The 27,282-nt window shown below is 62.2% G+C and overlaps 1 protein-coding gene across 6 annotated transcripts; it reads left to right on the top strand.

Annotated features, from left to right (window-relative positions):
• The first annotated feature begins 13,111 nt into the window (after window positions 1–13,111).
• Window positions 13,112–26,543, top strand: CALU (calumenin). 6 transcript variants are annotated; one of them, XM_075428890.1, is made up of 8 exons: window positions 13,119–13,199; window positions 13,751–13,779; window positions 16,279–16,515; window positions 20,079–20,272; window positions 23,887–24,053; window positions 24,186–24,246; window positions 25,255–25,454; window positions 25,527–26,543. In XM_075428890.1, the coding sequence occupies exons 3-8, from the start codon at window positions 16,295–16,297 to the stop codon at window positions 25,629–25,631; spliced, it is 948 nt and encodes a 315-aa protein (XP_075285005.1). In that variant the 5' UTR covers window positions 13,119–13,199; window positions 13,751–13,779; window positions 16,279–16,294; the 3' UTR covers window positions 25,632–26,543. The 6 variants fall into 6 exon arrangements, with proteins under 6 accessions (XP_075285006.1, XP_075285008.1, XP_075285005.1 ...); XM_075428889.1 differs by lacking the exon at window positions 20,079–20,272 and adding an exon at window positions 20,343–20,536; XM_075428892.1 differs by lacking the exon at window positions 20,079–20,272 and adding an exon at window positions 20,343–20,536 and having other exon boundaries at window positions 13,148–13,193.
• The last annotated feature ends 739 nt before the right edge of the window (window positions 26,544–27,282 follow it).

Here is a 27,282-nt window from a genome sequence, read left to right on the forward strand (position 1 = left end):
CCAGTGGCATCCCAGTGGGAGAGGAGCCGATCCCAGTGGATTCCCTGTGGGAGACGAGCTGGTCCCACTGGATTCCCCATGAGAGGAACCGATCCCAGTGGATTCCCAGTGGGAGAGGAGCTGATCCCAGTGGATTCCCTGTGGGAGAGGAGCTGGTCCCACTGGATTCCCCATGAGAGGAACCGATCCCAGTGGATTCCCAGTGGGAGAGGAGCCGATCCCAGTGGCTTCCCAGCAGGGGAGGAACCAATCCCAGTAGATTCCCCATGGGAGAGGAACCGGCCCCAGTAAATTCCCTGTGGGAGAGGAACTGATCCCAGTGGATTCCCAACAGCAGAGGAGCCGATCCCAGTGGATTTCTCACACCCCCCGTCCCCACACCCCCTCACGGGGCCAAATTTGGGGGGAAAACCGTCAGTTCCGGGGAGTCCTCACGCGTGACGCTGCGGGGGAGGGGGCTTTCCCCCTCGCTTCGCTCCACCAAGACGCGGGCACGTGGCGGGGCGGCGGGGGCCCCGCGCCGGCCCGGTGCCCCTTCCCCTCCTCCGCCTTGCGTTTTTCCATTTTCCGGCCCAAAATCCCCCGGGATTTTCCCCCGGTCTGGGCCGCCGTGAGAGGGAGCGCGCTGCCGTCGCGTGGGATGTCCCGGAGCCGGGCTGGCGGCCGCCTCGCGCGCTCCCGACGCCGGCGCGGGGTTGGTTTTGGGCTCATCCTTCATGGAGCTGGACGGGGTGCCGGAGCCGTGCCGGAGCCGTGCCGGAGCCGTGCCGGCCATCCCAGTCTGCCCAGCCAGGGCGATAAACACCAGCTGACCCGTTTCCAGGGTTTTTCCCCCCGTATCCGGAGCCCAGCTCAGCGTCCCGCTGCCGGCTGGGTCAGCGTCTCCGTGCCAGACGCTCCAGCTCTCGCAGAATCCCAGCAGGGTCGGGGTTGGCAGGGACCCCTGGGGATCCCCCAGTCCCACCCCCTGCCCAAGCAGGGTCACCCAGAGCAGGGGGCACAGCACCGCGTCCAGCCGGGGCTGGAATATCTCCAGAGAAGGAGACTCCACAGCCTCCCTGGGCAGCCTGGGCCAGGGCTCCGTCACCCTCAGAGGGAAGAAGTTCTTCCTCGGGTTCAGCTGGAGCTTCCTCTGCTCCAGTTTGTGCCCGTTGCCCCTTGTCCTGTCGCTGGGCACCACTGGAAAGAGTCTGGCCCCATCCTCCTGACCCCCACCCTGCAGATATTTAGAGGCATTTCGAAGGTCCCCTCGCAGCCTTCTCTTCTCCAGGCTCAACAAGCCCAGCTCCCTCAGCCTCTCCTCGCAGCAGAGATGCTCCAGTCCCCTCCTCATCCTCGCAGCCCTCCGCTGGACTCTCTCCAGTAGCTCCTCATCTTTCTGGAACTGGGGAGCCCAGCACTGGACCCAGCACTGCAGATGGGGCCTCCCAGGGCAGAGCAGAGGGGGAGGAGAACCTCCCTCGCCCTGCTGCCCACACTCCTCGTGATGCACCCCAGGATTCCATCGGCCTTCTTGGCACCCAGGGCACGCTGCTGGCTCCTGGTCACCCTGTCGTCCCCCAGCACTCCCAGTCCCTCTCCGCAGAGCTGCTCTCCAGCAGCTCAGCCCCAGCCTGTCCTGGTGCCTGGGGTTGTTCCTCCCCAGGGGCAGGACCCTGCCCTTGCCCTGGTTGAACCTCATCAGGTTCCTCTGCGCCCAACTCTCCAGCCTGCCCAGGTCTCGCTGGATGCAGTTGGACAGGGATGAGGCAGAAGGAATTCCTTCCACAGCGGAATTAGCGTAGAATTATCGAATCGTAGAATCGTTAAGGTTGGAGAAGACCTGTAAGCTCACCAAGTCCAACCGTCAACCCAACACCCCCATGGCTACATTTTGCATCTCGGCCACTTTTCGGGGGTCCCTCAGCGGCGTGGGGAGTTCCCTGTGCGTCACTTGCTCTTCACAGGGTCCCACGCACACCTCAGCGTGGCAAACATTCGTAAAAACCCGAGTGTTTTAACCCAAAGTCGCCAGGCGCTGGCGGTCGGTCTGCTGGCAGGATCGGATTTTGAAGGCCTCCTCGGCGGCGACGTCCACCGGCCCCCTGCAACCTCCACCGCCGTTCCCGCGGCAGGTCCTCTCCCGGAGCCGCTCGCCGACGTCCCGGCGCTCGGCTCAGCGGGGGTGAACCCGCGGCCGGACAGACGGCCGGGAAGGACGTCCCCGTGCCGCCGGCCGGGCTCCTCCGCTGGGCTCAGCTGCCGGTTTCGGACGTGGTTTGGTGTCGGCAGCCCCAGCCCCGCGCCGCGAGAGGACGGCTTCTCCCCGGAGAAGCTCCCGGGCACCCTCGCTGTGCTCCGTGCCTCGACTGAGTGGCCAAGCTCTTCCCAGTGGTGCCCAGCGACAGGACAAGGGGCAACGGGCACAAACTGGAGCAGAGGAAGCTCCAGCTGAACCCGAGGAAGAACTTCTTCCCTCTGAGGGTGACGGAGCCCTGGCCCAGGCTGCCCAGAGGGGCTGTGGAGTCTCCTTCTCTGGAGATATTCCAGCCCCGGCTGGACGCGGTGCTGTGCCCCCTGCTCTGGGTGACCCTGCTTTGGCAGGGGGTGGGACTGGGTGACCCACAGAGGTCCCTTCCAACCCCGACCATTCTGTGATTCTGTTTCCCACCGCTTGCGCGCGCTGCGAGGTCGCTCCGGCCTCGACGACTCCACGCCGAAAGCCCTTGGCTTTTTATGGGCAGGGAGCAGCTCGTTTTCAGCTTCCCGGCCCGTAAGATCACCCCGAGGATCGAGCCGGCCGGCTGCGGCCGAGCGAGCTCCGCGCCGCGGCGCTGCCAGGGGTCCCCGCGCGTCGCCCTGACTCGCCGCGCTCTTTGGGCGCTTGCTGAGTTCACGGCGTCGCGGTGCTAACGGGACGTTCCCCTTCGGCGGGTGCGGAGGGACGAGCTGGAAGCCACCGAGGCGAGGAAGAGCTCCCCGGGGTCGGGTGACCGCGAGCCGGAGACGAGCCGAAACCTTCCGGGCAGCGGGAATCGTGCGGGTTTTCCAGGAGAGGGAGAGCAGAGCAGCTCTGCCCTCGCTCCTCGGCTCGGAGACGCCGGCAGGACCCGGAGACGCGGACACGGCGGCAGGACCCAGCCGCGTGGTTTGGGTCCGGGATGTCCCGCAGCCGAGTCGCCGGCGCCCGGTGCGGCCCCCGCCGGGGGGGACACACGGTTGTCCCTGGGGTATCTGGATCCAGATCTCTGGATCGCCTGCGTCGGGGCGACTGCTCCAACCTTTCCGCGAGGAAATGATTAAAAGAAACAAACACAAGCCACGATGAAGAGGATGGAATTAATTTGAGGTTTCTTGCTTTGTTGATTTAGCTCAAGATTCACTTTAATGATTTAAGTGGCTTTAATTAAACCAATCTGCTCCGGGAACAGGAATTCCCCCTCTTTTTTTCCGGGCTAAAGCTCTCCGAAGTAGCAGGGATCCAGGAGCCGGAGGGATTTGGGAAAACCCAACACCCAGGAGCGAGGCGAGGCGGTTCGTGCCCGAACGGCGTCTCGCCCCGGGGCAGGGACCCTCGGTCGCTCCCGCAGCCCCGGCTCCGGGACGGGGGATCTGCGGTTCCGTGGGCGCAGGTTTGTTAGACACGATCACGTCCCGGCGGCAGCAGCTCACGGAGGCCGAGGTGCCGAAAGTCACGGGGTTTAATTTTTTTTTTGAGTTTTGGGGTGACGGCAGCTCCTGGCCGCCGGCCACGCGCGTCTCCTTCCCGCTCGTTAAGAGCAGAAAACCCTTTTCTTCCTTAAAATGAACAAAACCAGCCCCGGCGACGGCAGGGGTGCGCAGCCCGAGCTGCCCCCGGGCCGGGGTCTCCTCAGCCGCCTCCCGCGTGCCCCCCGCGCCGGGCGCTGGCGGCGGTGCCGGGTTACGGTGCCGTGCTCGGACAAGGACGTTTCTTCCCGTCCGCGTTGGCTGGCGGCGGGGACGCTCACGGGGCTCGGGCTCGGCAGCAGCCCGGGGCTGGCAGCTCGCTCGCGTTGCTGCTCCGTTAGGTCACCGGCCCGAATGCCTTCCCTCCGGCTCATCCCAGCGAAGACGGCTCGGCACGCGGCACGGGAGGGCGGAGGAGCGGCGAAACGCTTCTCTTGGCTCCCGAGGGATTCTTTTCGCCGGCCTCACGGAGCCCGAGGCGCCCGCTGGATGGGGGGCACAGCTCTGCCCAGCCCTTCCCGACGCGATCCTGGTGGGGGGGTTTTTTTTTGCCGATGGCCGCTCCGGAGTGGGTGCAGGGCCGGGAAAGCAGCCAGCCGGGACGTGGAGGAACGCCAGGACGCCGAGCGCAGGGCCTCCCGCGGCTCCGCGCGGCCGTCGCTTCCCTAAATAGCTGTCCGTGGGGCGGGAGGATTAGCTGGGGGCATTCCTCTGCCCCCGGCCGCCGACCCCGGGACACGCGTTGCTCATCGCTATATTAAATCCTGCACGCAGCGTCCTGCTCTTCACGAGTCCTTCGCTCGGGGCGTCGGGGCTCGCGCTCCTCCCTCCGCCCCGCTGCCTTCGACCACGGCGGGGGATTTGCACACGCTGAGTCAGTCTGGGTTCGTTCCGCTCGGATTTTGGAGGGGGAGGTTTGTGCTTTTTTTTCTCCCCCCTCTCTCGACGCCTCCCGGCAGCGCTCGCCGGGCGTGAGGGTGTTCACCGCCGCCGGGCAAGGTTACGAGGCGCTGCCGAGGGGTTCGCGAGGGCTCCGTGGCGGCCCGGTGATGGGGCCGGTCGGTGCGCGGTTGGATCCGCGTGGTTTCATGGGAGGAGCCAAGGGGCTGGCTCCGAGTTGGGGTTTTGTCAAGGCGGGCGTCGCGGGAAGGGGTCAGCCCTGCCGCGTGGCTCTGTGGGAACCCACCAGCTTGCACCCTCCTTTGGGTCCCAACGAGGCCACAGCCTGGGGTCAGAACAAGGCACAGAAGCCGTGAAATAAATCAGGAACGAGCCGTCGGAGTAAGCTTGGAAAGGCTCGGTGTTTCGGTGCCTTGATCACCATCTTCCCATGGTCAGAGGTAAACTGAGGCAGGGTGCGAGTCGGTCTTTGTTTCACCTTCGGAGCGTCCTCCTGATGGCCAGGGCACGGCTGGAGGTCTTGCTCAGAAAAAACGGAGCCATGTCCTTGCTGCCTGTCCCTCCAACCTCCCGCATCGTTCCTCGTGCTGGAGACGCTGCCCTCCACGTCCTCCGTCAGCCCAACCTCAGAGGGCTTCCCACGTTTCACCCGCAGGACCTGTCCTGCTGCTGAGGGACCTCAGCCCACCTCATGGTCCTCCCTCAGCGCAGCCGACACCGCTAACGTTGCTGCTGGGAGAGGTTTGTCCAACCCAGCTCTCCATCCTGGTTCTCCATCCCTCCCATCCGAATCACCCGGATCCGGTGCTGGATCCGGTGCAGCCACAACTCATCCACGGCCTGGACACGCCAAGGAAAGCTGTGGCCCCACTCCTAGAAGGAAACTGTTAAAAAAACCTCCCGTATTTCCTTGTTTCCACACGGAAAAAGCGCAGGTTTTCTGTGGTCTCCTCCCAGACCGTGGTGCTGAGACCTCCAGTTGCCGTCACTGCCCTCCTTTGGAGGTCGCCCAGTGCATGATCTAGGATGGGCTTCACCCGTTTACGCTTTGGCTTTTGGGAGGGGGTGCTGGTGGTGGTACCGCTTTTGGGCAACGGCCTGAAGCGAGGGTGGGGCTCCCAACCAGCATCTGAGTCTCGCCGCGTTGCCCTAGCAGCCTTCCCAGAGAGACTCGTAACGGCGCGGATGGTGGCTCAGCATCTGACTGTCCTACCACGAAGCTGGCATCCCGGGGAAAAAGTGGAGTTAGGAATTCCCTTCGGCTATTTTCATTCCATTCCATACTCCCCGTTGTCCTGTCTGCAGCTCGGGTGGAAGTAGGCCACCTCCTGGAGGTGTAGGCAGGAGAGACCTGTCTGCTTGCCTGACATGAGCCACGGACATCCCCAAGTCACTCGGGTTTGAACGACAGTGCATTTCCTAGGAAAACCATCCCATTCCGTGGCAGAACCACGCTGTCCTGGCTGGCAAGATTCCCTCCACCTGACTTCACCTCCCTCAATGAAGCAGATGGCTTGAGGACAGAGTCCTCCAGCCTTCCAGCACTCCAGCTCCTTCGTGGCATTGGTCACCCCCCGGCTCCTTTGTGGCATTGGATGTTCTCCAGCTCCTTTGTGGCGTTGGATGTTCTCTGGCTCCTTTATGGCATTGGTCACCCCCTGGCTCCTTCGTGGCATTGGTCGCTCTCCAGCTCCTCCATGGCATTGGTCACTCTCCAGCTCCTTCATGGCATTGCTCATCCTCTGGCTCCTTCATGGCATTGGATGTTCTCCAGCTCCTCTGTGGCATTGGTCGCTCTCCAGCTCCTTCGGGGCATTGGTTGCCCCCTGGCTCCTTCGTGGCACTGGTCACTCTCCAGCTCCTTCATGGCATTGCTCATCCTCCGGCTCCTTCTTGGCATTGGATGTTCTCCAGCTCATTTGTGGCACTGGTCGCTCTCCAACTCCTTCATGGCGTTGGATTTTCTCCAGCTCCTTCGTGGCATTGGTGACCCTCTGGCTCCTTCATGGCATTGGTCGCTCTCCAGCTCCTTTGTGGCGTTGGTCGCTCTCCAGCTCTTTCCTGGTGTTGGTCGCTCTCTGGCACCTTCCTGGCGTTGGCTGCTCCAGGTCCTTCGTGGCATTGGATATTCACCAGCACCTTCATGGCATTGGTCATTCTCCAGCTCCTTCGTGGCACTGGTTGCTCTCCAACTCCTTCATGGTGTTGGTCGCACTCCGGCTCCTTTATAGCATTGATTGTTCTCCAACTCCTTCACAACATTGATTGTTCTCCAACTCCTTCACAGTGTTGATTGTTCTCCAGCTCCTTCACGGTGCTGGTCGCTCTCCAGCTCCTTCACGGCGTTGGTCGCTCTCCAGCCCCTTCACGGTGTTGGTTGCTCTCCAGCCCACCACAGCTCTTCTTCCAGGGGTGTTTCTCAAGGGACTCACAGAGGTTTTAAGCTGAAACCAGCACCTAAACAGTGTCCGTGACTTGGCAGCGGCTGCAGCTGTGGGTGGGATGATAGATACGCCAGCAGACTCATAAAATTCCCTCTTCCTTGTCCAAATACCAAGGTCATCTTCCCCTGAACTCCTCTGCTGTCCGGGGCACGTGACAAAGAGGTAAACAGGGCTAGAGCTGAAAAGCTAGTTAATAAGCAACGTGCTCTCCTAATTCTCTGCTTCTGGTAGAGTTTGAAGGTACAAATAATAATGCATTCAGCACGTTCCAAACCCAGGACACTCGTTTACCGCTGTACGAAATGGGGACTGCGCAAAGCTCCGATTCCACAGACGATTTGTGGTGGCACCCGTTCTCAGCCAAGGTGATGAGCGAGACAAGACCCGTGCGGAAGGGGAACGTCTTTTGTTAACGAAGCAGCGAAACATCTACAGCGTTGGCAAAATAAATCTGTGGGATCCAGGGATTGGGAACCCTGAAACAGGAAAATCAAGAGCGGGAGAGGATTTTACCTCACGTAAAATATTGGGGAGCGAGCAGGGTATCCAGCTGCAGTGTGTCAACATTTTTAAAATACTCTGAAAAACTGGAAGAACTGAAAAAAGAAACGATGAAAATGGCCGAGTTGGAGAAAATGTATTTTACGAGGTAGAGCTCAGGGTTTTCTTTAGCTCATCAAAAAAGAGGAGGAGCCCTCCGCTGGACTCTCTCCAGTAGCTCTTCATCTTTTTTGAACTGGGGAGCCCAGAACTGGACACAGGACTCCAGATGAGGCCTCACCAGGGCAGAGCAGAGGGGGAGGAGAACCTCCCTCGACCTGCTGCCCACCCTCCTCGTGATGCACCCCAGGATCCCATCGGCCTTCTTGGCACCCAGGGCACGCTGCTGGCTCATGGTCACCCTGTCGTCCCCCAGCACTCCCAGTCCCTCTCCGCAGAGCTGCTCTCCAGCAGCTCAGCCCCAGCCTGTACTGGTGCCTGGGGTGGTTCCTCCGCAAAGGCAGGACCCTGCATTTGCCCTTGTTGAACCTCATCAGGTTCCTCTCTGCCCATCTCTCCAGCCTGTCCAGGTCTTGCTGAATGGCAGCACAGCCTGCCGGTGTGTCCACCACTCCTCCCAGTTTGGTGTCGTCAGCAAACTTGCTGAGGGTACATTCTAACTCTTCATCCAGGTCGTTGATGAAGAAGTTGAACAAGGCTGAGCCCAGTACTGACTCTGGGGACACCACTAGTTACCGGCCTCCAACCAGACTCAGCGCCACTGATGACAACCCTCTGAGCTCTGCCCTTCAGCCAGTTCTCAACCCACCTCACCGACCATTCCTCCAGCCCACACCTCCTGAGCTTCCCTAGGAGGATGTGATGGGAGACCGTGTCGAAAGCCTTGCTGAAGTCGAGGTAGACAACAGCTGCGGCTCTCCCTTCATCTATCCAGCCAGTCATGTCATCGTAGAAAGCTCCTACGAGGAGAGGCTGAGGGAGCTGGGCTTGTTCAGCCTGGAGAAGAGAAGGCTGCGAGGGGACCTTCGAAATGCCTCTAAATATCTGCAGGGTGGGGGTCAGGAGGATGGGGCCAGGCTCTTTCCAGTGGTGCCCAGCGACAGGACAAGGGGCAACAGGCACAAACTGAAGCAGAGGAAGCTCCAGCTGAACCCAAGGAAGAACTTCTTCCCTCTGAGGGTGACAGAGCCCTGGCCCAGGCTGCCCAGAGGGGCTGTGGAGTCTCCTTCTCTGGAGATATTCAAGACCCGCCTGGACGCGGTGCTGTGCAGCCTGCTCTGGGTGACCCTGCTTCGGCAGGGGGTGGCACTGGGTGACCCACAGAGGTCCCTTCTCTAAGCTGCTAAGCTCCTCCTGATGAGTCGCTGGGAAGAGCCTCAGATTCCCGCTCTGTCCCCCTCGCTGCGCTCTTCGCTGGGTCGCCATCGCTTAAACGCAGTCACAAATCCGGGCCAGAAGCTGAACTGAGCCACCGACTCCCTTCGGCTCGAGCGAGAGCGTCCGCCCCGGACCCGCTCAGCGACGCCTCCCTCGTTCTGCCCCTCTCCGAGCCCTCTGTCCGCATCACACCGTGTCCTGTAGATCCACAGACGGGACCCCTCGATTCCGGATCCTTCCGTGCCGGGGATGAGCCACCAGCCCTTCGGGAAGGGAGGGAGGTCCCGGCGCCGGGGGTAGCCCTCGCTCCGGGGAGCCGCGCAGCCGTGGAGGGCAGGACCTGGCGGAAGCCCGGCTGGGGAAACTGGGCCGCTCCCAGTTTCCCTCCGAGATCGTGTTTTGTCAGAGCGTGGACTCACCACTCCTCGTGGGTCCCTTCCAACTTGAAATATTCTGTCAGATTCCTACAAATAAAAAATTCCCAGTCCTTCTGAGTGTAAAGAAAAGCTTGGAAAGAGAAATATTAAAGTTGAAAAAACACAAAGACAACCCCCAACCCCAAGCAATGTTTTATTTAAAAATAAAAACCCCAAACATGTCCTGATTTTAAAGTCTGTTCACAACCTTCCGATCTCGGACCAGCCACGCCACGCGCAACCCCTCGCCGGCGCGGATCCGCAGGCGAAACGGGGACGCAGCCCCACACACGTGATCATTTTCTCGAAACCTTCCAACACCGGCAACTTCGGCGATAAAAAAAGCAAGACGAGGCATCAGTTTTTCAAGGAACTTTCGCGTAAGTTTTTTCAGTTCATGACTTAATGGTTGGGACGGGTTTTCAAATGTCAGCTGGCTGAAGCAGCTTTTAAAAATGGTTTACCGTGACACAGAGGGGGGGGATTATCTCAGCGCACTGTAAATATCTGGTGCGAACATCTGCCACGGCTCAGCTCCCTTCAGAGACCGGCGAGAAACGCGCTCTTCGGGTAGAATTCATCTGCCCTAATTTAGGCATTTGCTGTCGGGTGAGATGAATCACGCCCTGGAAGTGCCTGTTTCTTTCCAGCGACTCCGAGGGGAGCCCGGCCAGCGCAGACGCGGCCGCGCAGATCTCATCGGGGGGGAGTTCGCGTCCGAGGCGGCGAGGGCTCGACCTCAGCCACGCCGCTATTTGGCCGTCGCGTTATCGCCAGCCCGATGCGTCACGGCACGCTGATGCGGTGCGGAATTAAATAGCAACGTGATGCTGCTTCGGGGTGATCTCGTAAAAAAAGGGGGTTTGGGGCGTGCAAGACATTCCCTCCCGATGGGATCACATCTTGCCGCGAAGCGGGGATTTTACGTGTCAGCCGTTAAAACGCCACGCAGCATTTTTAAGCCCAAATCGAAATGTGCTTATAAATCTCGCTGTCAACTTACGGGCACAGGATCCCTGCGCTCCTCCGAGTTATTTTTGGCTCGATGCGGTCACGACGCGCTGGCTCGGGGCGCGCCTGGCAGCGCGGCAGGGACCCTCACAGCAGGACAGGCGTTGAGTCGCTGGAGAGCGGCCAGAGAAGGGCAGCCAGGAGGGTGAAGGGTCTGGAACACGAGTCCTGCGGGGAGCGGCTGGGGGAGCTGGGGCTGCTCGGGCTGGAGAAGAGGAGGCTGAGGGGAGACCTTCTCGCTCTCTGCAGCTCCCTGACAGGAGGGGGCAGGGAGGGGGGGGTTGGGCTCTGCTCCCCAGGACCCAGCGACAGGACGAGAGGCGATGGCCTCAGGCTGCGTCAGGGGGGGTTCAGGTTGGAGATTGGGGAAATTTCTTTGCTGAGAGAGTGGTCAGGGGTTGGCCCAGGCTGCCCAGGGCAGCGGGGGAGTCCCCGTCCCCAGGGGTATTTAAAAGCCATGTAGACGTCGACGTGCAGAAGGAAACTCTCCAACCCCAACACGGCACTCTTGGGCACAGTTTAGCGGCAGGCTTGGCAGTTCACGGTCAGACTCGATGATCTTCGAGGTCTCTTCCAACCTCTGTGATTCCAGGATTTAGACACACAAGAACCAAACCCGCCAGCTCTCGGCACTCACTCACACCACGTCGAGCCGCCCCTGCACACATGATTCCCAGATTTTCACAGAAATGGACAACGAGCACCATCCCCATGTCTGGTAGCAAAGGAAAGAGAATCACAGAATCCCAGCATGGCCAGCATTGGCAGGGACCCCTGGGGATCACCCAGTCCAACCCCCTGCCGAAGCAGGGTCACCCAGAGCAGGCTGCACAGCACCGCGGCCAGCCGGGGCTGGAATATCTCCAGAGAAGGAGACTCCACAGCCCCTCTGGGCAGCCTGGGCCAGGGCTCCGTCACCCTCAGAAGGAAGAAGTTCTTCCTCGGGTTCAGCTGGAGCTTCCTCTGCTCCAGTTTGTGCCCGTTGCCCCTTGTCCTGTCACTGGGCACCACTGCAAAGAGTCTGGCCCCGTCCTCCTGACACCCACCCTGCAGATATTTAGAGGCATTTCGAAGGTCCCCTCACAGCCTTCTCTTCTCCAGGCTCAACAAGCCCAGCTCCCTCAGCCTCTCCTCGCAGGAGAGATGCTCCAGTCCCCTCCTCATCCTCGTAGCCCTGCGCTGGACTCTCTTCAGTAGCTCCTCATCTTTCTGGAACTGGGGAGCCCAGCACTGGACCCAGCACTACAGATGAGGCCTCCCCAGGGCAGAGCAGAGGGGCAGGAGAACCTCCCTCGCCCTGCTGCCCACACTCCTCATGATGCACCCCAGGATCCCATCGGCCTTCTTGGCACCCAGGGCACGCTGCTGGCTCCTGGTCACCCTGTCGTCCCCCAGCACTCCCAGTCCCTCTCCGCAGAGCTGCTCTCCAGCAGCTCAGTCCCAGCCTGTACTGGTGCCTGGGGTTGTTCCTCCCCACGGGCAGGACCCTGCCCTTGCCCTTGTTGAACCTCATCAGGTTCCTCTCTGCCCAACTCTCCAGCCTGTCTAGGTCTCGCTGAATGGCAGCACAGCCTGCCGGTGTGTCTACCACACATCCCAGTTTGGTGTCACCAGCAAACTTGCTGAGGGCACACTCTAACTCTTCATCCAGGTCATTGATGAAGAAGTTAAACAAGACTGGGCCCAGTACTGACCCCTGGGGACACCACTTGTTCCAGGCCTCCAACCAGACTCAGCACCGCTGATGCCAGCCCTCTGAGTTCTGCCATTCAGCCAGTTCTCAACCCACCTCACCGACCACTCCTCCAGCCCACACCTCCTGAGCTTCCCTAGGAGGATGTGATGGGAGACCGCGTTGAAAGCCTTGCTGAAGTCGAGGTAGGCACCATCCACGGCTCTCCCTTCATCTATCCAGCCAGTCATGCCATCGTAGAAAGCTATCAGATTGGTCAGGCATGATCTCCCCTTGGTGAATCCATGCTGACTACTCCTGAGAACCTTCTTTTCCTCCACTTGCTTGATGATGGCCTCCAGGATAAGCTGCTCCATCACCTTTCCTGGGATGGAGGTGAGACTGACCGGCCTGTAGTTCCCTGGGTCCTCCTTCTTGCCCTTTTTGAAGATTGGAGTGACATGTTACGGCGAGATCTGTGACAGAGCCACCACTCAGCAGGGCCTGGCGCCATGCCGCGGGCCAGGCTCTCCTCACACAGGGGCGGCTCAGGAGGAGAAGCCATATTTAGAGTGGGGCGTCCCATCTGCTGAGGAAGAGGCAGCTCCCGCGGTGCCCCGGCTGCCGGGAGGGCCAGGGGAGGGCAGGGGAAAAGCCAGGGGAGGGCTGGGGAAGGAGCCAGAGGCCCCGCTCCCCCCCAAAAATGGCGCCTCAAAATAGCACCTCAAAATGGTGCCTCACCGTCCGCCCTCGCCTCCCTTTTCCCGCCCTTTTGCCGCCCGCGGGCACGTGACCGCCCTCCCCTGCGCATGCGCAGCGAGGCGCGGGCCGCGCGGACACGGGTTGGGGCCGGACCCCGGGTGGGCGTGTCCGCCGAGCCGGCGCGCGCGCGCTGAGGACGTGGCGCTTTCCAGCCAATCGGAGCCCAGCGGAGGGCGCCGGAGGGGGGTGGGGGGGGCGGGGAGGTGGGCGGTGGGGCAGAGCGAGGCGGAGGCGGGGGGCGGGCGGACGGGCGGACGGGCGTCGCTCTCGACCAACCGTCTCGCCCAGCGTGCGGGCGGAGGAGGCGGGGCCGCTCTCCGATTGGCCGCCGGGCTGGGAGCGCGGGGGGCCGTGCGGCGTGGCGCCTTGCTTCCGGTCGGCGGAGCGGCTGAGGCGAGCGGGCAGCGGCGGCGGCGGCTCCCGGTAACGGTGAGGGACGGGTTCGGTCTCGGGGGGTGGGAGGAGGCCGCGGGCCCGGCCGAGCGGCTTGGGGAGGCCCTGGGGAGGCGGCGGCGGTCGAGCCAGGCCTGGCCGTGCCGGGCCTGAGGAACCCCGGGGCCTGCGCGGGCGCCGGGCCTGGTCGCATCCCCCGCGGGCCCGGGGCAGCGGAGCCTCCGTGGGGGTTCTCTCCCCCCCCCCCCCCGAATCTCCTTAAAAACCCAAAACAGAGAGAAATAAAGGCAAAACGCTCGCGGGGGGGGGGGGGTCCGGCGGCCCCCAACCCCCAGACCCGGCCCAGGCTGCTGGAGACCCCGCTTTGCGGGGGGTTGGGACGACCCCTCCCCGCTCCCCACCGCCGCAGCCCTTTAATTTGTGAGAACAGGGAAATTTCGCCTGATTTTTCCCCAAACCGTGAGCTCTGAGGGGAATCTGGGGGGGGTGGGGCTGCTGGCGGAGCAGCCGTCGGCCGGCAGAAGCTGTCCCTGCTGGAGTTATTCACCAATAACGGTTGGTTTTGGGTTTTTTTATTGTCCCGCCAGGCGCCAGAGCAGCACCTTCCCCCGCCGAGGTAAGGCTCGTCGGCGCCCTGCCAGATCCCGGCGTGAGGTCGGCTCGTCCCTGCTGCCCGCTCCCAAGCGGGTCACGGCCGCTTCGCGCGGGTAAAAACCGCGGTGTTTGCACCGATTCCAGGTCGCCCCGAGGCTGGGCTGGGCTGGGCTCGGCGCTGGGAGCCTGGTGCTGCGGGTGAAGGTCCGCACGCAGCTCCGCCGAGAGAAACCCTGGGGTTGCATCAGCCCTTCCTGGAGCTTGGCGGGGGGTTCTTCTCCCGCATCGATCGCCCGGCGGGCAACGACCGCCCGGGCGCCGCTTTCCGTCTCGTTCGCTTTCCCGTCCGCAGGAGGGTGCTGCCCGGCGAGGCTGCCGGGTCCACGTGGCTGGAGGCCGGCGGAGGCGGCCGTTAAAGCCGCGAGGAGACGGGGGGGGCTTCTGGCCGTCCTTCATGTCCTAAAAGCCGTGAGGGACCCTTCCTGCGCGATTAATTAACGAAAGGAAAAGGTCAGGAGGAGGAAAAGCGCCTCCGCGCTGGCTGAAAGGATGGATGCCGCTCTCCCGCCTTCCTCGTCGCCTCCTCATCCTCCTCGGCAGCCCGCGCGGTGCCTCGGATCGTGCCAACCGGCTCGGCGTCCTCGGCCAGTGTGGCTGGCGCCTTCCGAAATGTCCGTTTGATTCCCAGCCCGGATGTTTCCTCGTCGTCGCGGTGTCAGCTCGGTTCCTTCGGTGGGGTGAGGCGAGGAGGAGGGGGTTTGCCAGGTCGCAAACCGGATCCTCCCAATCGCCGACATCACCGGGCGGCGCGCGTCCTCGCTGCGGAAATGATCTGTGGTTTGAGGGAAGCCACCATTCTCCCCGCTCCTCTGTCCTTTCTGGCGCTCCAGCGCGCGCCCGCCTTTCCCTACAGCTAAACCACGCCCAAACTTCCCTTTAATTTGGGCTAATTAACGGCCGGGAGCCTGAGGCCTCGTTGCACGTCTAGGAGACCAGACCTGGCAGCCCGCGTCCCCGCTGCGCAGCGCTCGCTCTCCCTTCGGGATCTTCGGGGAAGCGGTCGTGGCGGCAGGACCCCTCTCTTTCTGTTATTTTCTTTTCCCCCCCTCCTCGTCGGAGCGGTGCTTTCCAGCTTTCCCAAAAGGAAAACTGGCAGCGTGCTCACGCGTTTGGCTTCTCTCCGTCGCTCGCCGGCTGCCTCGGCCCTGGGGCCGCTCAGCAGAGCAGCACCCTGCCCGCCACAGCACCCATGGGCACCGTCAGCGCCCAACTTCTATTAAATCCATCATTTTTAGGCTTATTTTTTTCCCCTGGCACAACCTGTGTCATGTGGGCAGAGCCCGGCCGCCATCGTACTGTGAGCCTTGTGCCGTCGGTCTTCCTCAGGTCGCTCATCTTCCTCCTGGTGGAGCGCTGAAGCTCTTTGACGCCGCGACGGGCGATCTTTAGGACGAGCGCCAGCCGTTTTCATCCCTTTTCGCACCCTCTGGGCTTGAAGCCGGCGCGGTGACGGCGACGTCGGGGAGCGAGCGACCCTCGCTCTGCCCTGGGAGCCTTGATTTCGCGGGATGGGGGTGGGGAACGCTTCCAGGAGCCTTCTCCGATTCTCAAGTGCGTTTTTATCCGGCGTTTTCCACCCAGAAGCGTGCCGTGGCCGTCGCTGCCACCGCCGCAGGGCCGGCTGGGCAATCCGGGCAATGAATCGCCGTGTCCCGAGCATCTCGGTCCTCGCGTGCGGCTGGAATCTGGTTCCAGATGGGCGGAGCGAGGCCGGCGTGACTTGAATTAACGATGAAATACGGCTGGGCGAGGCTTCCAGCCACGTCGCAGTGCTGGAGGAGTGTCTGAAGCCGGAGGAGTGTCCGAAGCCGTCGTGCGGACCGGATAGGAGGGAGTTTTTGGGATGGGGGGAGGGAATAGGGCAGGAGGACGCGAGCAGAGGGCAGCCGGCGCAGCTGGCCGCCGGCCTGGCCGGGGCTGCGGAGCGGGCAACGCGCCAGGCGCGTTTGCCACGCATCCTTCGCATTCCTCGCCTGCCGGCTCGCCCAGTTGTTGCTCTCTGGCTCGGCGAGGGGCTGGGGAGCGGGGAGATGCGCCGGGTGTGTGCCAGGAAGGGCTTCTGCAAGCGCTGGGGGGCTTGGAGGTCGCTTTGTCCCGGGAGTTGGCCACGGTTTTGCCCCCGGGAGTCGGCCCCGGGTCTGCGGTTTTGCCCCCGGGAGTCGGCCCCGGGTCTGCGGTTTTGCCCCCGGGAGTCGGCCCCGGGTCTGCGGTTTTGCCCCCGGGAGTCGGCCCCGGGTCTGCGGTTTTGCCCCCGGGAGTCGGCCCCGGACCACGGTTCAGCCCCGGGAGTCGGCCCCGGGCCACGGTTCAGCCCCGGGAGTCGGCCCCGGGCCACGGTTCGGCCCCGATAATCCGTATTCGTTCACCAGCTCTCCCCGTTTCAGAGTGAGGGTTCTGACGCGTGGCCCCAGCTCCGGCGTCCCCGCCGCGCCCCTCACTTCCCCGTCTCGCTCTCCCGTAGGCGCGCGCCGAGCACCATGAGCGTCCCGCAGCTCCTCCTCTGCCTGTCCCTCTCCATGCTCTGCATCTCGAGCAAACCCACCGAGAAGAAGGACCGGGTCCACCACGACCCGCAGCTCAGCGACAAGGTCCACGACGACGCCCAGAACTTCGACTACGACCACGACGCTTTCCTGGGCGCCGATGAGGCCAAAACCTTCGATCAACTCACGCCGGAGGAGAGCAAGGAGAGGCTCGGGTAAGGAAAACGGCCGAAAGAAAACCCCGAGTGGGGGAGAACGAGTCCGCAGCGGATGGTGCCGGGCATAAATCCCCCCCTGGCACTCACACGTCCTCCCTCGCCCAACCAGAGCCTTCAAAACGTCGTTTTTACCGCGGCGGCAGCTGAAATCCTGCGGTTCTCCTCGCTGGGGACGTTGCCCTCGGCCCACGAGGTCACCACGAGCCCTTCCCCGCACGCTCGCTCGCCTCCAACCCCCAAACGCTCCCCTAAAACTACAAAGTTGAAACGAAAACGAGCGTTTTGAGCGCGGTTTGAGCCCGGCGAAGCCAAACGCCGCTCGGTTACCGCCGGGGGCCCAGGGGATTACTCGCATTTCCCCGCCGCGTTCCTCTCCCCAGCTGAGCAGCAGCTGGTGGCCACGCCGAGCCCCCCCAGCTTCACAAAAACACAACACCCCCCTCGAAAAATTCCCTTCAGCCACGGCGCTTTGCCTCCCCTCCCGCCCGCCGACGTCGGAGCGGGGTCAGCCCGTGGGGCCGCAGCTGCCGGCGCAGTTGTTCGCTTCGAGCTTAGGGAGGGTTTAAACCTGCGATGGCTCGGCCCCGGCGAGGCCTTTTTTGGGGGGGGGGGGAGAGCCTTGAGGGCCGAATCTCCCCGGAATTCCGTGGTTTCCCTGGTTTTTGGGGTCGGCGGGCTGGCGTAGCCCTCCCCGCCGCAGCCGGGCAGCTCAACCTCGCGCTACGGCAGCCCCCCCACGTAAAAATTAGCTATTTTTAAATTTTTTTAGGGGAATGGGGTTCCCTGAGAAGCAGGGAAAGCTCAACCACGCGTAGGTGCTCGGGGAAACGCCGCAGGGTTTGCTGGGCGGGGTGACGCCGGCCTTTCCCACGTGCTTTCGGCGTCCGTCGGGATCATCTCAAGCTCGAGAAAGCCTCGGCCGAGGCAGCACCTGCCGTGGAGGAGCCGAGGCTGGGATGGGAGTTTCCCCCCCCAAGGGATTCTTTAAACTGGGAAAAACTCTTTGGACCCCCAGATCCGCAGCGGCGAGGCCCTCGTCGCGCTGCCACGCCGCGGGGAAAACAATCCGGAGCCGATCTCTGGATTTGCCCCCAAAGAGAGCAGCGACGCGCTGGCCATCCTCCTCCTCCTCCTCCTCCTCCTCCTCCTCCTCCTCCTCCTCCTCCTCCTCCTCCTCCTCACCCAACCCCCAGCGCTCTTTTCCTGAGCTCCGTCACGGCTCCGCGCTCTTAATTTCATTGTTCTGCCGAGTTATCTGCTGGAGAAAGCTGGCGCTGGGAGCGGCGCCGGGGTCAGAGTTTCCACTCGGGTGTTTGAGCGAGGCCGCCGCGAGCTGCCCTCGCCCTTGACATAAACCAGCTCGGGGTTGGTTTTTCCCCCCTCTTCCTCTTCAGCAGCGCGTCCGTCACGCCTTCCCCAGCCCAAATTGCTTTGGTAAACTCGTTAGCAGCACGTAATGATATAAATGAGTTTTCAAACCGACGCTGCGCTGTCGGAAGGTCCCGGTTTTCCGGGAGGGAGCCCCGGCCCCGTGCTTCCCGGCTGCGTTTCCGCAGGGCTGCTCTCTCCTCCCCATCTCGTGGGATTTTGGAGCGGCGTCCCGCGCTCCACCTCGGTGATTTTATTATTTTTTTTTCCCTTAAAATCCGGTTTTCCCAGCGCTGAGCGCGCGGGATCCCCTCGCTTCCCGGGGCCACCCGCGGGGGGAAGCCAGCCCAAAACATCTGGGCCCCCCCCTCCTCCCCGCACGGCACGCGGGACAAAAACCACTTCTTTTTTTTTTTTTATTATTTAATTAAAACCTCGAGCTTTTGTGGCTGCTGCCCTGGGAAAGCGGCCTGCGCCCAGCTGGTTTTGGCGCTGCTTTCGAGCTTTGCGAGCTGCCGGGCTCCGCGTGGGGACACCTTCAACGTTCCCTTAACGCAATTAACCGGGGAAGCCGTTCTCTAATTAACCCTCGGAGTTGCCCCCACCTGGAAAACCTGGCCGAGCCGCCCCGCTGTGGGCTCTGGGGGTTTTTTATCCCCCTCCCCGATGTATCCTCGGCCGGGCAGAATATCACAGAGTATCACAGAATGGTAGGGGTTGGAAGGGACCTCTCTGGGTCACCCAGTCCCACCCCCTGCCCAAGCAGGGTCACCCAGAGCAGGGGGCACAGCACCGCGTCCAGCCGGGGCTGGAATATCTCCAGAGAAGGAGACTCCACAACCTCCCTGGGCAGCCTGGGCCAGGGCTCCGTCACCCTCAGAGGGAAGAAGTTCTTCCTCATGTTCAGACGGAACTTCCTCTGCTCCAGTTTGTGCCCGTTGCCCCTTGTCCTGTCGCTGGGCACCACTGAAAAGAGCTTGGCCCCGTCCTCCTGACCCCCACCCTGCAGATATTTAGAGGCATTTATAAGGTCCCCTCGCAGCCTTCTCTTCTCCAGGCTGAACAAGCCCAGCTCCCTCAACCTCTCCTCGTAGGGGAGATGCTCCAGTCCCCTCACCATCCTCGTAGCCCTCCGCTGGACTCTCTCCAGTAGCTCCTCATCTTTCTTGAACTGGGGAGCCCAGAACTGGACACAGCACTGCAGATGGGGCCTCACCAGGGCAGCGGCTTTGAGCGAGACCTGCCGACGCCGCGGGGCTCGGTGGCACGGGAACCTCCTCGAGAAGGCCGGGATGCTTCGGATTTTACGCTCGGGGGGTGGGGGGGAAGCAGCTGGGGAAATTCCTGATGGGATCCAGCCCTCCCTCGGCCCGCTTCTCCCAGGAAAGGGCTCCCCGGCCGGCGCGGCCCTTAACCCTTCGCTGCCGGAGCGGGAGAGCGCGGCGTGCCCGCGGCGTTGGGGTTTTGGGGGCATCGCCGTCCCCTTCTGCAGCCGGATTCTCGCCCTGAAATAGCGACTGTGAAAAGGCAGCTGTAAAAACGCCCATGAAACGAGGATTATGGAGCCGGTTTCATGCCAGAGCTTCCTTTAAAAGGAAGAAAATCATCCTCGTTCCCCAAGCGAAATGTTTTAGGCTGTTGTCACTGGCTTTAATCGCCCGGCGCCGAGCCGGAGAGGGCACGAAGCCCCCGGAGTGGAGCTCTCCGAGGAGTAAAACCCCGCGGAGCGAAGAGCCCGGCTCCCCGACCCCGCTGCCTTCCCCTCCCCGGGGCTGGCCCGCGTTCCTCCCGCCCGGCTTTTTCTTCGCAGCTGCTCCTAAAAATAAAAAGCGGGGCCTTTGTCGGCTCCGGTTTCTGGGGCATCGGCTCCTCGGTGCTGCCGGGCCCGCGCGTGCGGACGAGCCGAGGCTCGGCCTCCGCGTCCCGGCACCGGGCCGTCCCGCTTTTACCGTAAGTATGTGGTGTGCCGTCGAGGCCTAACGAGAAAACGCTTTCCCCCCTCCAAAAAAACAAACCCTACATGAATCCTGAAGAACGCAAAACCCGAGTGGCTCGGGGCGAGCGGTGTTCTGGCTTTCCAGGACATGGGGTCCCACTCCGAAACCCCTCCGGGGAGCGCCCGCCGCCCCCCCAGAGCCCAATTCCCCCATAACTTTGGCTGGGTTTTTTTTTTTTTTCTGCGTTCCCCACAGAAAGATTGTAAGTAAAATAGATGAAGACAAAGACGGGTTTGTAACGGTGGAGGAGCTGAGAGACTGGATTAAGTTTGCCCAAAAGCGCTGGATTTACGAGGACGTAGAGCGGCAGTGGAAAGGGCACGACCTCAATGAGGACGGCCTCATTTCTTGGGAGGAATATAAAAATGCCACCTACGGCTACATCCTAGGTACGTCTCGACGCCGGGGGTACGAACCGCCCCGAGCCGGCGCTTGAAACTTGCTGTTTTGTTTCCGTAGAGTGATTGTAGATAAGATAGACGCGGATAAGGATGGGTTGGTGACGGAGGGGGAGCTGAAAGCCTGGATTAAGAAGGCCCAGAAGAAATACGTGTATGAGAGTGTGGAGCGGCAGTGGCAGGAGTTTGACATGAACCAAGATGGCTTTGTCTCCTGGGATGAGTACAGGAACGTGACATATGGCACGTACCTCGGTAAGGGGCGAGCTGTCCGATCTGGTGGTGGGCTCTGAGCAGTAAAGCCTCAAAAAAAAAACCAAACCAACCCCCAAAACTTAAAAAAAAAAAACAACCCCAAAATCCCCTCCCGCCGGCGTTCGCGGAGCGGGATGGGCGGCTCGCGATCCCGCTTTATCGATGCGATCGATCCCGTCGGATTTAGCCCGGAGCCGCGGTCGCGCGGCGGAAGGCACCCGGGGAGCGGGGCTTTTGGGGCTGAATTTGGAGCTGCTGCTGGGTCTCGGCGCCCGTGTCCTGCTGGGCTGCCAGTTCGTTAGCGCGGGGTCTCCGCGTCGCTGCCCAAGCTCCCGCGGGGCTCGCCCTGGCAGGAGCCCCCCGAGCACAGGGATGCCAGAGACCACCCAGCAGCCCTGAAACCCCCCCAGGGAGCCGGGGAAGGGGTTAAGGTGTCTGAGAAACGCCCCGTTCCCCTGCCAGCCCTCCCCGCCTCCCTCCCCCGGACATATATGGCCCGGCCAGCTCCGCTCGGGAGCGTGAAATCAACCTTAATTTGCTAAATATTTCCAAAGATAGTCAAAATCTCACCGCGGAACGTGGGGAGGCCGCAGGCTCGTCCCGCAGGCGGCTGCTCCTCAAAGAGCAGGTCAAAGCCCGAGGGCGAGCGGAGCTCACCGCAGCAGTGGCCGGGGAAATCGGGACCCCCTCGGGTTTAGGACCAGGCTCGGAAATCAGGACCCCCTCAGGGTTTAGGATAGGGCTTGGAAATCGGGACCCCCTTGGGGTTTAGGACAGGGGTCGGAAATCAGCCCCTGGGACCCCCTCGGGGGTTTAGGGCAGGGCTTGGAAATCGGGACCCCCTCGGGGTTTAGGATAGGGCTTGGAAATCGGGACCCCCTCGGGGTTTAGGATAGGGCTTGGAAATCAGCCCCCGGGGTTTAGGACAGGGCTTGGAAATTGGGACCCTGGGACCCCCTTGGGGGTTTAGGACAGGGCTCGGACTTCGGGACCCCCCTGGGGTTTAGGACAGGGCTGGGAAATCGGGACCCCCTCGGGGTTTAGGGCATGGCTTGGAAATCAGGACCCTGGGACCCCCTCGGGGTTTAGGACAGGGCTTGGAAATTGGGACCCCTTCGGGGTTTAGGACCAGGCTCGGAAATCAGGACCCCCTCAGGGTTTAGGATAGGGCTTGGAAATCAGCCCCCGGGGTTTAGGACAGAGCTTGGAAATTGGGACCCCCTCGGGGTTTAGGATAGGGCTTGGAAATTGGGACCCCCTTGGGGGTTTAGGACAGGGCTCGGACTTCGGGACCCCCCTGGGGTTTAGGACAGGGCTGGGAAATCGGGACCCCCTTGGGGTTTAGGACAGGGCTGGGACATCGGGACCCCCTCGGGGTTTAGGGCATGGCTCGAAAATCGGCCCCCCAAGACTTCCTCGGGGTTTAGGACAGGGCTCGGAAATCGGGACCCCCCCAGGGTTTAGGACAGGGCTGGGACATCGGGACCCCCTCGGGGTTTAGGACAGGGCTGGGACATCGGGACCCCCTCGGGGTTAGGACAGCAGCTCAGCGCCAAGGGCTCTTCCCGTGGATCCCAGTCCCGCTTTCCGCCGGGGAAGCGGGAACGCTGAGCGGTGAATAGCGGAGAGCTTCGCCTTCGAGCGAAACCCCCTTTAAAACCTCTGGAAAAATCAGAATAGAGTGATAAAAGCATGTGGGGTGGGGGGTTTTGGTCCTGCCACACCCCTCCCCCTTGGCACGGGGAGGGTCTGAACCCATGAAACCGCCCACGTTGGTTGGACTTGACCATCTTGGAGGTCTTCTCCAACCTCAACGATTCCACTGTTCTCCTGCTCGCCTCGCCCGGGAAGGCTGAAGGGCTGAGCTGGTGGCTTTGCCACGTCCCCAGCCCCCTCCCTGCCCCCAAAAAAGGGGTTTCACCCCCGTCCGGCTCTGCTCTCTGCCCTTAAAGCCCATCACCGACGGCGGAGTCGCCCGCGTCAAAAGATCAATCGCTTTTTAGCTCCGACTCGCCCCGGGGGCCGCCGCGTGCTCGCACGGAGCTTTCCGTGGACGCCGCGTCCCGAGGCGAAAGCTCGGGGGTAGGATAGGAAACTTCGGGCTTCATTGTGCCCTGGAGGTGACTTTAAATATTAAATATAATCTCCTTAATGGTTGGCCGGCGTGTATCCAGCCGCCTAATCCCCTGCCTTTTGTCCCGGGGTAAACAGAGAAGGGAGGGAGCCTTTTTTCAGAGCCTTTTTTTAGACGGGGCCTGGCTCTCGCCGAACTTAACCCCCGCGAGGCTTCGGCCACGTCCTCCTCCCTCGATGTCTCTCCGTAGGCTGACGAGCGAAGGCAGCTCTGGTATCCCGGAGCTTATCTCGCGCTGCCGGCAGAGCTATATCTAGCGGCCATGTGTGCCCAGCTATTCCCGCCGCAGCGGGCGCTGGCTGATGGCTCGCTGGCTTTGAAGCCACCCCGGCAGCGGGGAGCGGTGTCCCCTTACACATTCTCCTCCAGAAATAGCTTGGGCTGAGCCGCCGGGGCCGCAGCGGCCAAAAAAAAAAAATCCCCTGATCCCTGACTCCTGGGGGCATCTTCCCCGGGAATGCCGGTCTCCCACGGCGCTGGCAGCTCCTCCTCCTCTTCCTCCTGGCGGAGGAGGTGCAGGAGAGAGACGGTGGCTGCTGGTATCTAGAACGCAGGCTGCCATGGCAGGGCGATGGGAGGTTGAGGTTGGGTTGAGGAAGTTGAGGTTGGGTCAGAGACATTGGGGTTGGGTCGAGGAGGTTGGGGTTGGATTGAGGATGTTGGGTTGAGGAGGTTGAGGTTGGGTTGAGGACGTTGCATTGAGGAGGTTGAGGTTGGGTTGAGGACGTTGGGTTGATGTTTGGTTGAGGTTGAGGAGGTTGAGTTGGGTTGAGGTTGGGTTGGGGTGAGGTTGGGTTGGGGTGAGGTTGTTTGGTTTGAGGTTGAGGATCTTGGGTTGGGCTGAGGATGTTTGGTTGAGGTTGAGGATCTTGGGTTGGGTTGGGCTGAGGATGTTTGGTTGAGGATGTTGGGTTGAGGAGGTTGGGTTGGGTTGAAGATGTTTGGTTGACGTTGAGGATGTTGGGTTGGGTTGAGGAGGTTGGGTTGAAGATGTTTGGTTGACGTTGAGGATGTTGGGTTGGGTTGAGGAGGTTGGGCTGGGTTGAAGATGTTTGGTTGAGGTTGAGGATCTTGGGTTGGGTTGAGGTTGGGTTGGGCTGAGGATGTTTGGTTGAGGTTGAGTTGTGGAGGTTGGGTTGGGTTGATGATGACCACGAGGCATCCCCCCCTCCCCGAGCTGACCCCGGGCGGCCCCCTCTTCTCTCACCCCTCCCAGACGACCCAGACCCCGACGACGGCTTTAATTACAAACAAATGATGATGCGAGACGAGCGGCGCTTCAAGATGGCCGACAAAGACGGCGACCTGACTGCCACCAAGGAGGAGTTCACCGCCTTCCTCCACCCTGAGGAGTACAACTACATGAAAGACATCGTCGTGCAGGTGGGTGCGCTGCCGCCGCCGCCCGCGCCGAAAACCGCGGGGCGGAGACACGGGGCGTTGGAACACACGGGTGACGTCGCGGCGCGCGGTGGGGGCTCTGACGCCCGGCCGACCGCGCTCTGCCCCGCGCAGGAGACCATGGAGGACATCGACAAGAATGGTGATGGCTTCATCGACCTGGAGGAGTACATCGGTGAGGAGGCGGCGCCCGGGCTTTGATTAACCCCACGGGACGGGCATACTGGTGGTACTGGGGTGACACTGGGAACATGGGACTGGCATACTGGTGGTACTGGGGTGACACTGGGGACATGGGGTGGGGGTGCTGGGGTGACACTGGGAACATGGGACTGGTATGCTGGGGTACTGGGGTGACACTGTGGTCCCGGCACAGGCATACTGGTGGTACTGGGTTGTCACTGGGGCCGTGGGACAGGGATACTGGTGGTACTGGTGTGACATTGGGGAACCAGGAGAGGGATACTGGTGGTGCTGGGGTGATGCTGGGGACACGGGATGGGTGTACTGGGGGGATGCTGGACACATGGGACGGCGTGATACTGGTAGTGCTGGGATGACGCTGGGGACATGGGACAGGGATACTGGTGGTACTGGGGGTATGCTGGGGACCCGAGAGAGGGATACTGGAGGTACTGGAGTGACACTGGGGCCCTGGGACAGGCATACTGGTGGTACTGGGGTGAGACTGGGGACACAGGATGGGGGTACTGGCGGGATGCTGGACACATGGGATGGGGTGATACTGGTGGAACTGGGCTGATGGTGGGGCTGTGGGGTGGAGGTGCTGGGGTGACACTACGGACATGGGACAGGGGTACTGGTGGTACTGGGGGGATGCTGGGGACCTGAGAGAGGGATACTGGGGGTGCTGGGATGACACTGGGGACCCAGGACAGGGATACTGGGGGGATGCTGGGGACCTGGGACAGTGATACTGGTGGTGCTGGGGTGACGGTGGGGCCCCGGGATGGGGTGACAAGGAGACACGGGATGTGGACGGGGATGGCAGGGGCAGGTGTGGGGGCGTGGTCCTGGGCGGGGCGACAGGCCCCGCCCCCCGGCATGGGCACAGGAGCCCAGCAAGTTCCAGCGCAGGCCGAATTGCCGGAAAATTCCGTGGGGAAGAGAGCTAAAGTGAAACCTGGAGGGCGCTGACCACGCGTCCTCTCCCTCACCCCAGGCGACATGTACAGCCGCGACGGCGACGCCGACGAGCCCGAGTGGGTGAAGACGGAGCGGGAGCAGTTCGCCGAATTCCGCGACAAGAACCACGACGGGCGGATGGACCCGACTGAGACCCGCGACTGGATCCTCCCCTCCGACTACGACCACGCCGAGGCCGAGGCGCGCCACCTCCTCTACGAATCCGACCGCGACAAGGTACCGCCATGCCGCCGCCGCGCTTCGTTAACGCTAATTAACCGCGCGGTGATTAACGGCGGTGTTCTCCAGGACGGGAAGCTGAGCAAGGAGGAGATCGTGGAGAAGTATGACCTCTTCGTCGGCAGCCAGGCCACGGACTTCGGCGAGGCCCTGGTGCGACACGACGAGTTCTGAGCGCCGCCGCGCCGCCGCCGCCGCGCCCCGCGCCGGGCGGGTAGGTTCACCTTCTTATGTTTTAATATTTTTTAATATTTCCTCTCCGATAATTTATTTTGGAACGATTTTCCTCCGAGGAACTCGTCGGTTGTTTTCCACCCCGCCGCTACCGCGATCCGCGGCGAGGCGAAACCGCGGAATATCCCGCGGCGGCGAAAAGCGCCGGGTTCGCGGATTTTTAGTTTTGGGGTTATTTTCCCCCCAATTTCCACCTCGGTTTTATTATTTTTTTTTTTTGAAGTGTTGTTTTGCGTCGGGAGCGCCGGGTCGCGGCGAGCCGAGGGGCTGCGCAGCGCCGACCGCTCCCCCCGACTCCACCATCGCGCCGCGCTCGGCCGCCATCTTTTAAATCATTTCTTTTTCTAAAAAAATCCAAAATTGAGGGGAAAAAAAATGGAGCCGGGCTGGGTTTAGGGCGCGGGGGTCGCGCTCGGCGCGGGGGGATTTACCGGCGGCGCCTCAAAGTGCCTTAAATCCCCCCAAAACCCGGGGCGGGGGCGGGGCGCGCGCTTTTTCCGTTATTCTCCCGATTTTATTGGATGTTTTTTTTTTGTTAGCGGCGCCCGGGGCCGGGAAACCGGCAGTTTTGCCCCAAAATCCGTCCGCGGGGTGGGGTGGGGGTAGGGAAACACGCGATGTCACGTCTGTGCACGCCGCGTCGCGCGGGGGCCACGCCGGGGAAGGCAAACCGCGCCGAAATCCGCCGTGTTTTGGCCACGTTCCGCCATGTTTTGACACATTCTCGCGTGTTCTCGCGTGTTCTCGCGTGTTCTCGCGTGTTCTCGCGCGCTAACGACCCTCGGACACTAATGGCGGCGCGGCGGGGTCCCCGCCCTCCGCAACTCAATAAACCCGTTTACATTCACCCAAAAAAAAGGTGCCGGGGGGTGGGGGTTCTGCCCCCCAAGTGGGCTCTTTTTGACCCAAAATGGGGTGGGGGGGCTCGGCCGGCCCCACAAGTGGGGTTGGGGGTCACGGGGGGGGTTCTGTGGGTTGGGGGGGGCACACGGGGATGGTGGGTGGGAGCTTGGCGTTGTCTCAGCCCCACAGATGGGATCCAGCCCCACAGATGGGCCCCAGCCCCATAGATGGGGGCTCAGAAATAGCCCTGCCCCATAGATGGGGTCTCAGGCCCCCCCCAGCCCCATGGATGGGGGCTTCAGCACCACCCTAGCCCCACACATGGGGGGGCTCAGCCCCACAGATGGGCTCCAGCCTTACCCCAGCCCCATAGATGGGGGCTCAGACCCTCCCCAGCCCCACAGCTGGGATCCAGCCCCACGGATGGGGGTCTCAGCCCCACGGATGGGATACAGCCCCCTGGCCGGGGGGCTCAGCCCCATGGATAGGACCCAGCCCCACGGATGGGGGGCTCAGCCCCACCCCAGCCCCACGGATGGGGGTCTCAGCCCCACGGATGGGGGTCTCAGCCCCACGCGTGGGCCCCAGCCCCATGGCCAGGGAGTCTCAGCCCCATGGATAGGACCCAGCCCCACAGACGGGGGGCTCAGCCCCACCCCAGCCCCACAGACGTGCTCCAGCCCCACGGACGGGGGTCTCAGCCCCACAGACGGAGACTTCCCAGCACCCCACCACCGCTTGCATGTCC

The sequence above is a fragment of the Opisthocomus hoazin genome, chromosome 8, assembly GCF_030867145.1.
Source record: "Opisthocomus hoazin isolate bOpiHoa1 chromosome 8, bOpiHoa1.hap1, whole genome shotgun sequence".
Taxonomy (NCBI): domain Eukaryota; kingdom Metazoa; phylum Chordata; class Aves; order Opisthocomiformes; family Opisthocomidae; genus Opisthocomus; species Opisthocomus hoazin.

What these genes read in the sequence shown, in the direction of transcription:
- CALU (XM_075428891.1), top strand. Translation starts at nt 16,295, where the DNA reads ATGAGCGTCCCGCAGCTCCTCCTCTGCCTGTCCCTCTCCATGCTCTGC. An exon ending in TGAAAGACATCGTCGTGCAG is followed by an intron (nt 24,054 to 24,185) that starts GTGGGTGCGCTG and finishes TGCCCCGCGCAG; the next exon opens with GAGACCATGGAGGACATCGA. An exon ending in CGACCTGGAGGAGTACATCG is followed by an intron (nt 24,247 to 25,254) that starts GTGAGGAGGCGG and finishes CCCTCACCCCAG; the next exon opens with GCGACATGTACAGCCGCGAC.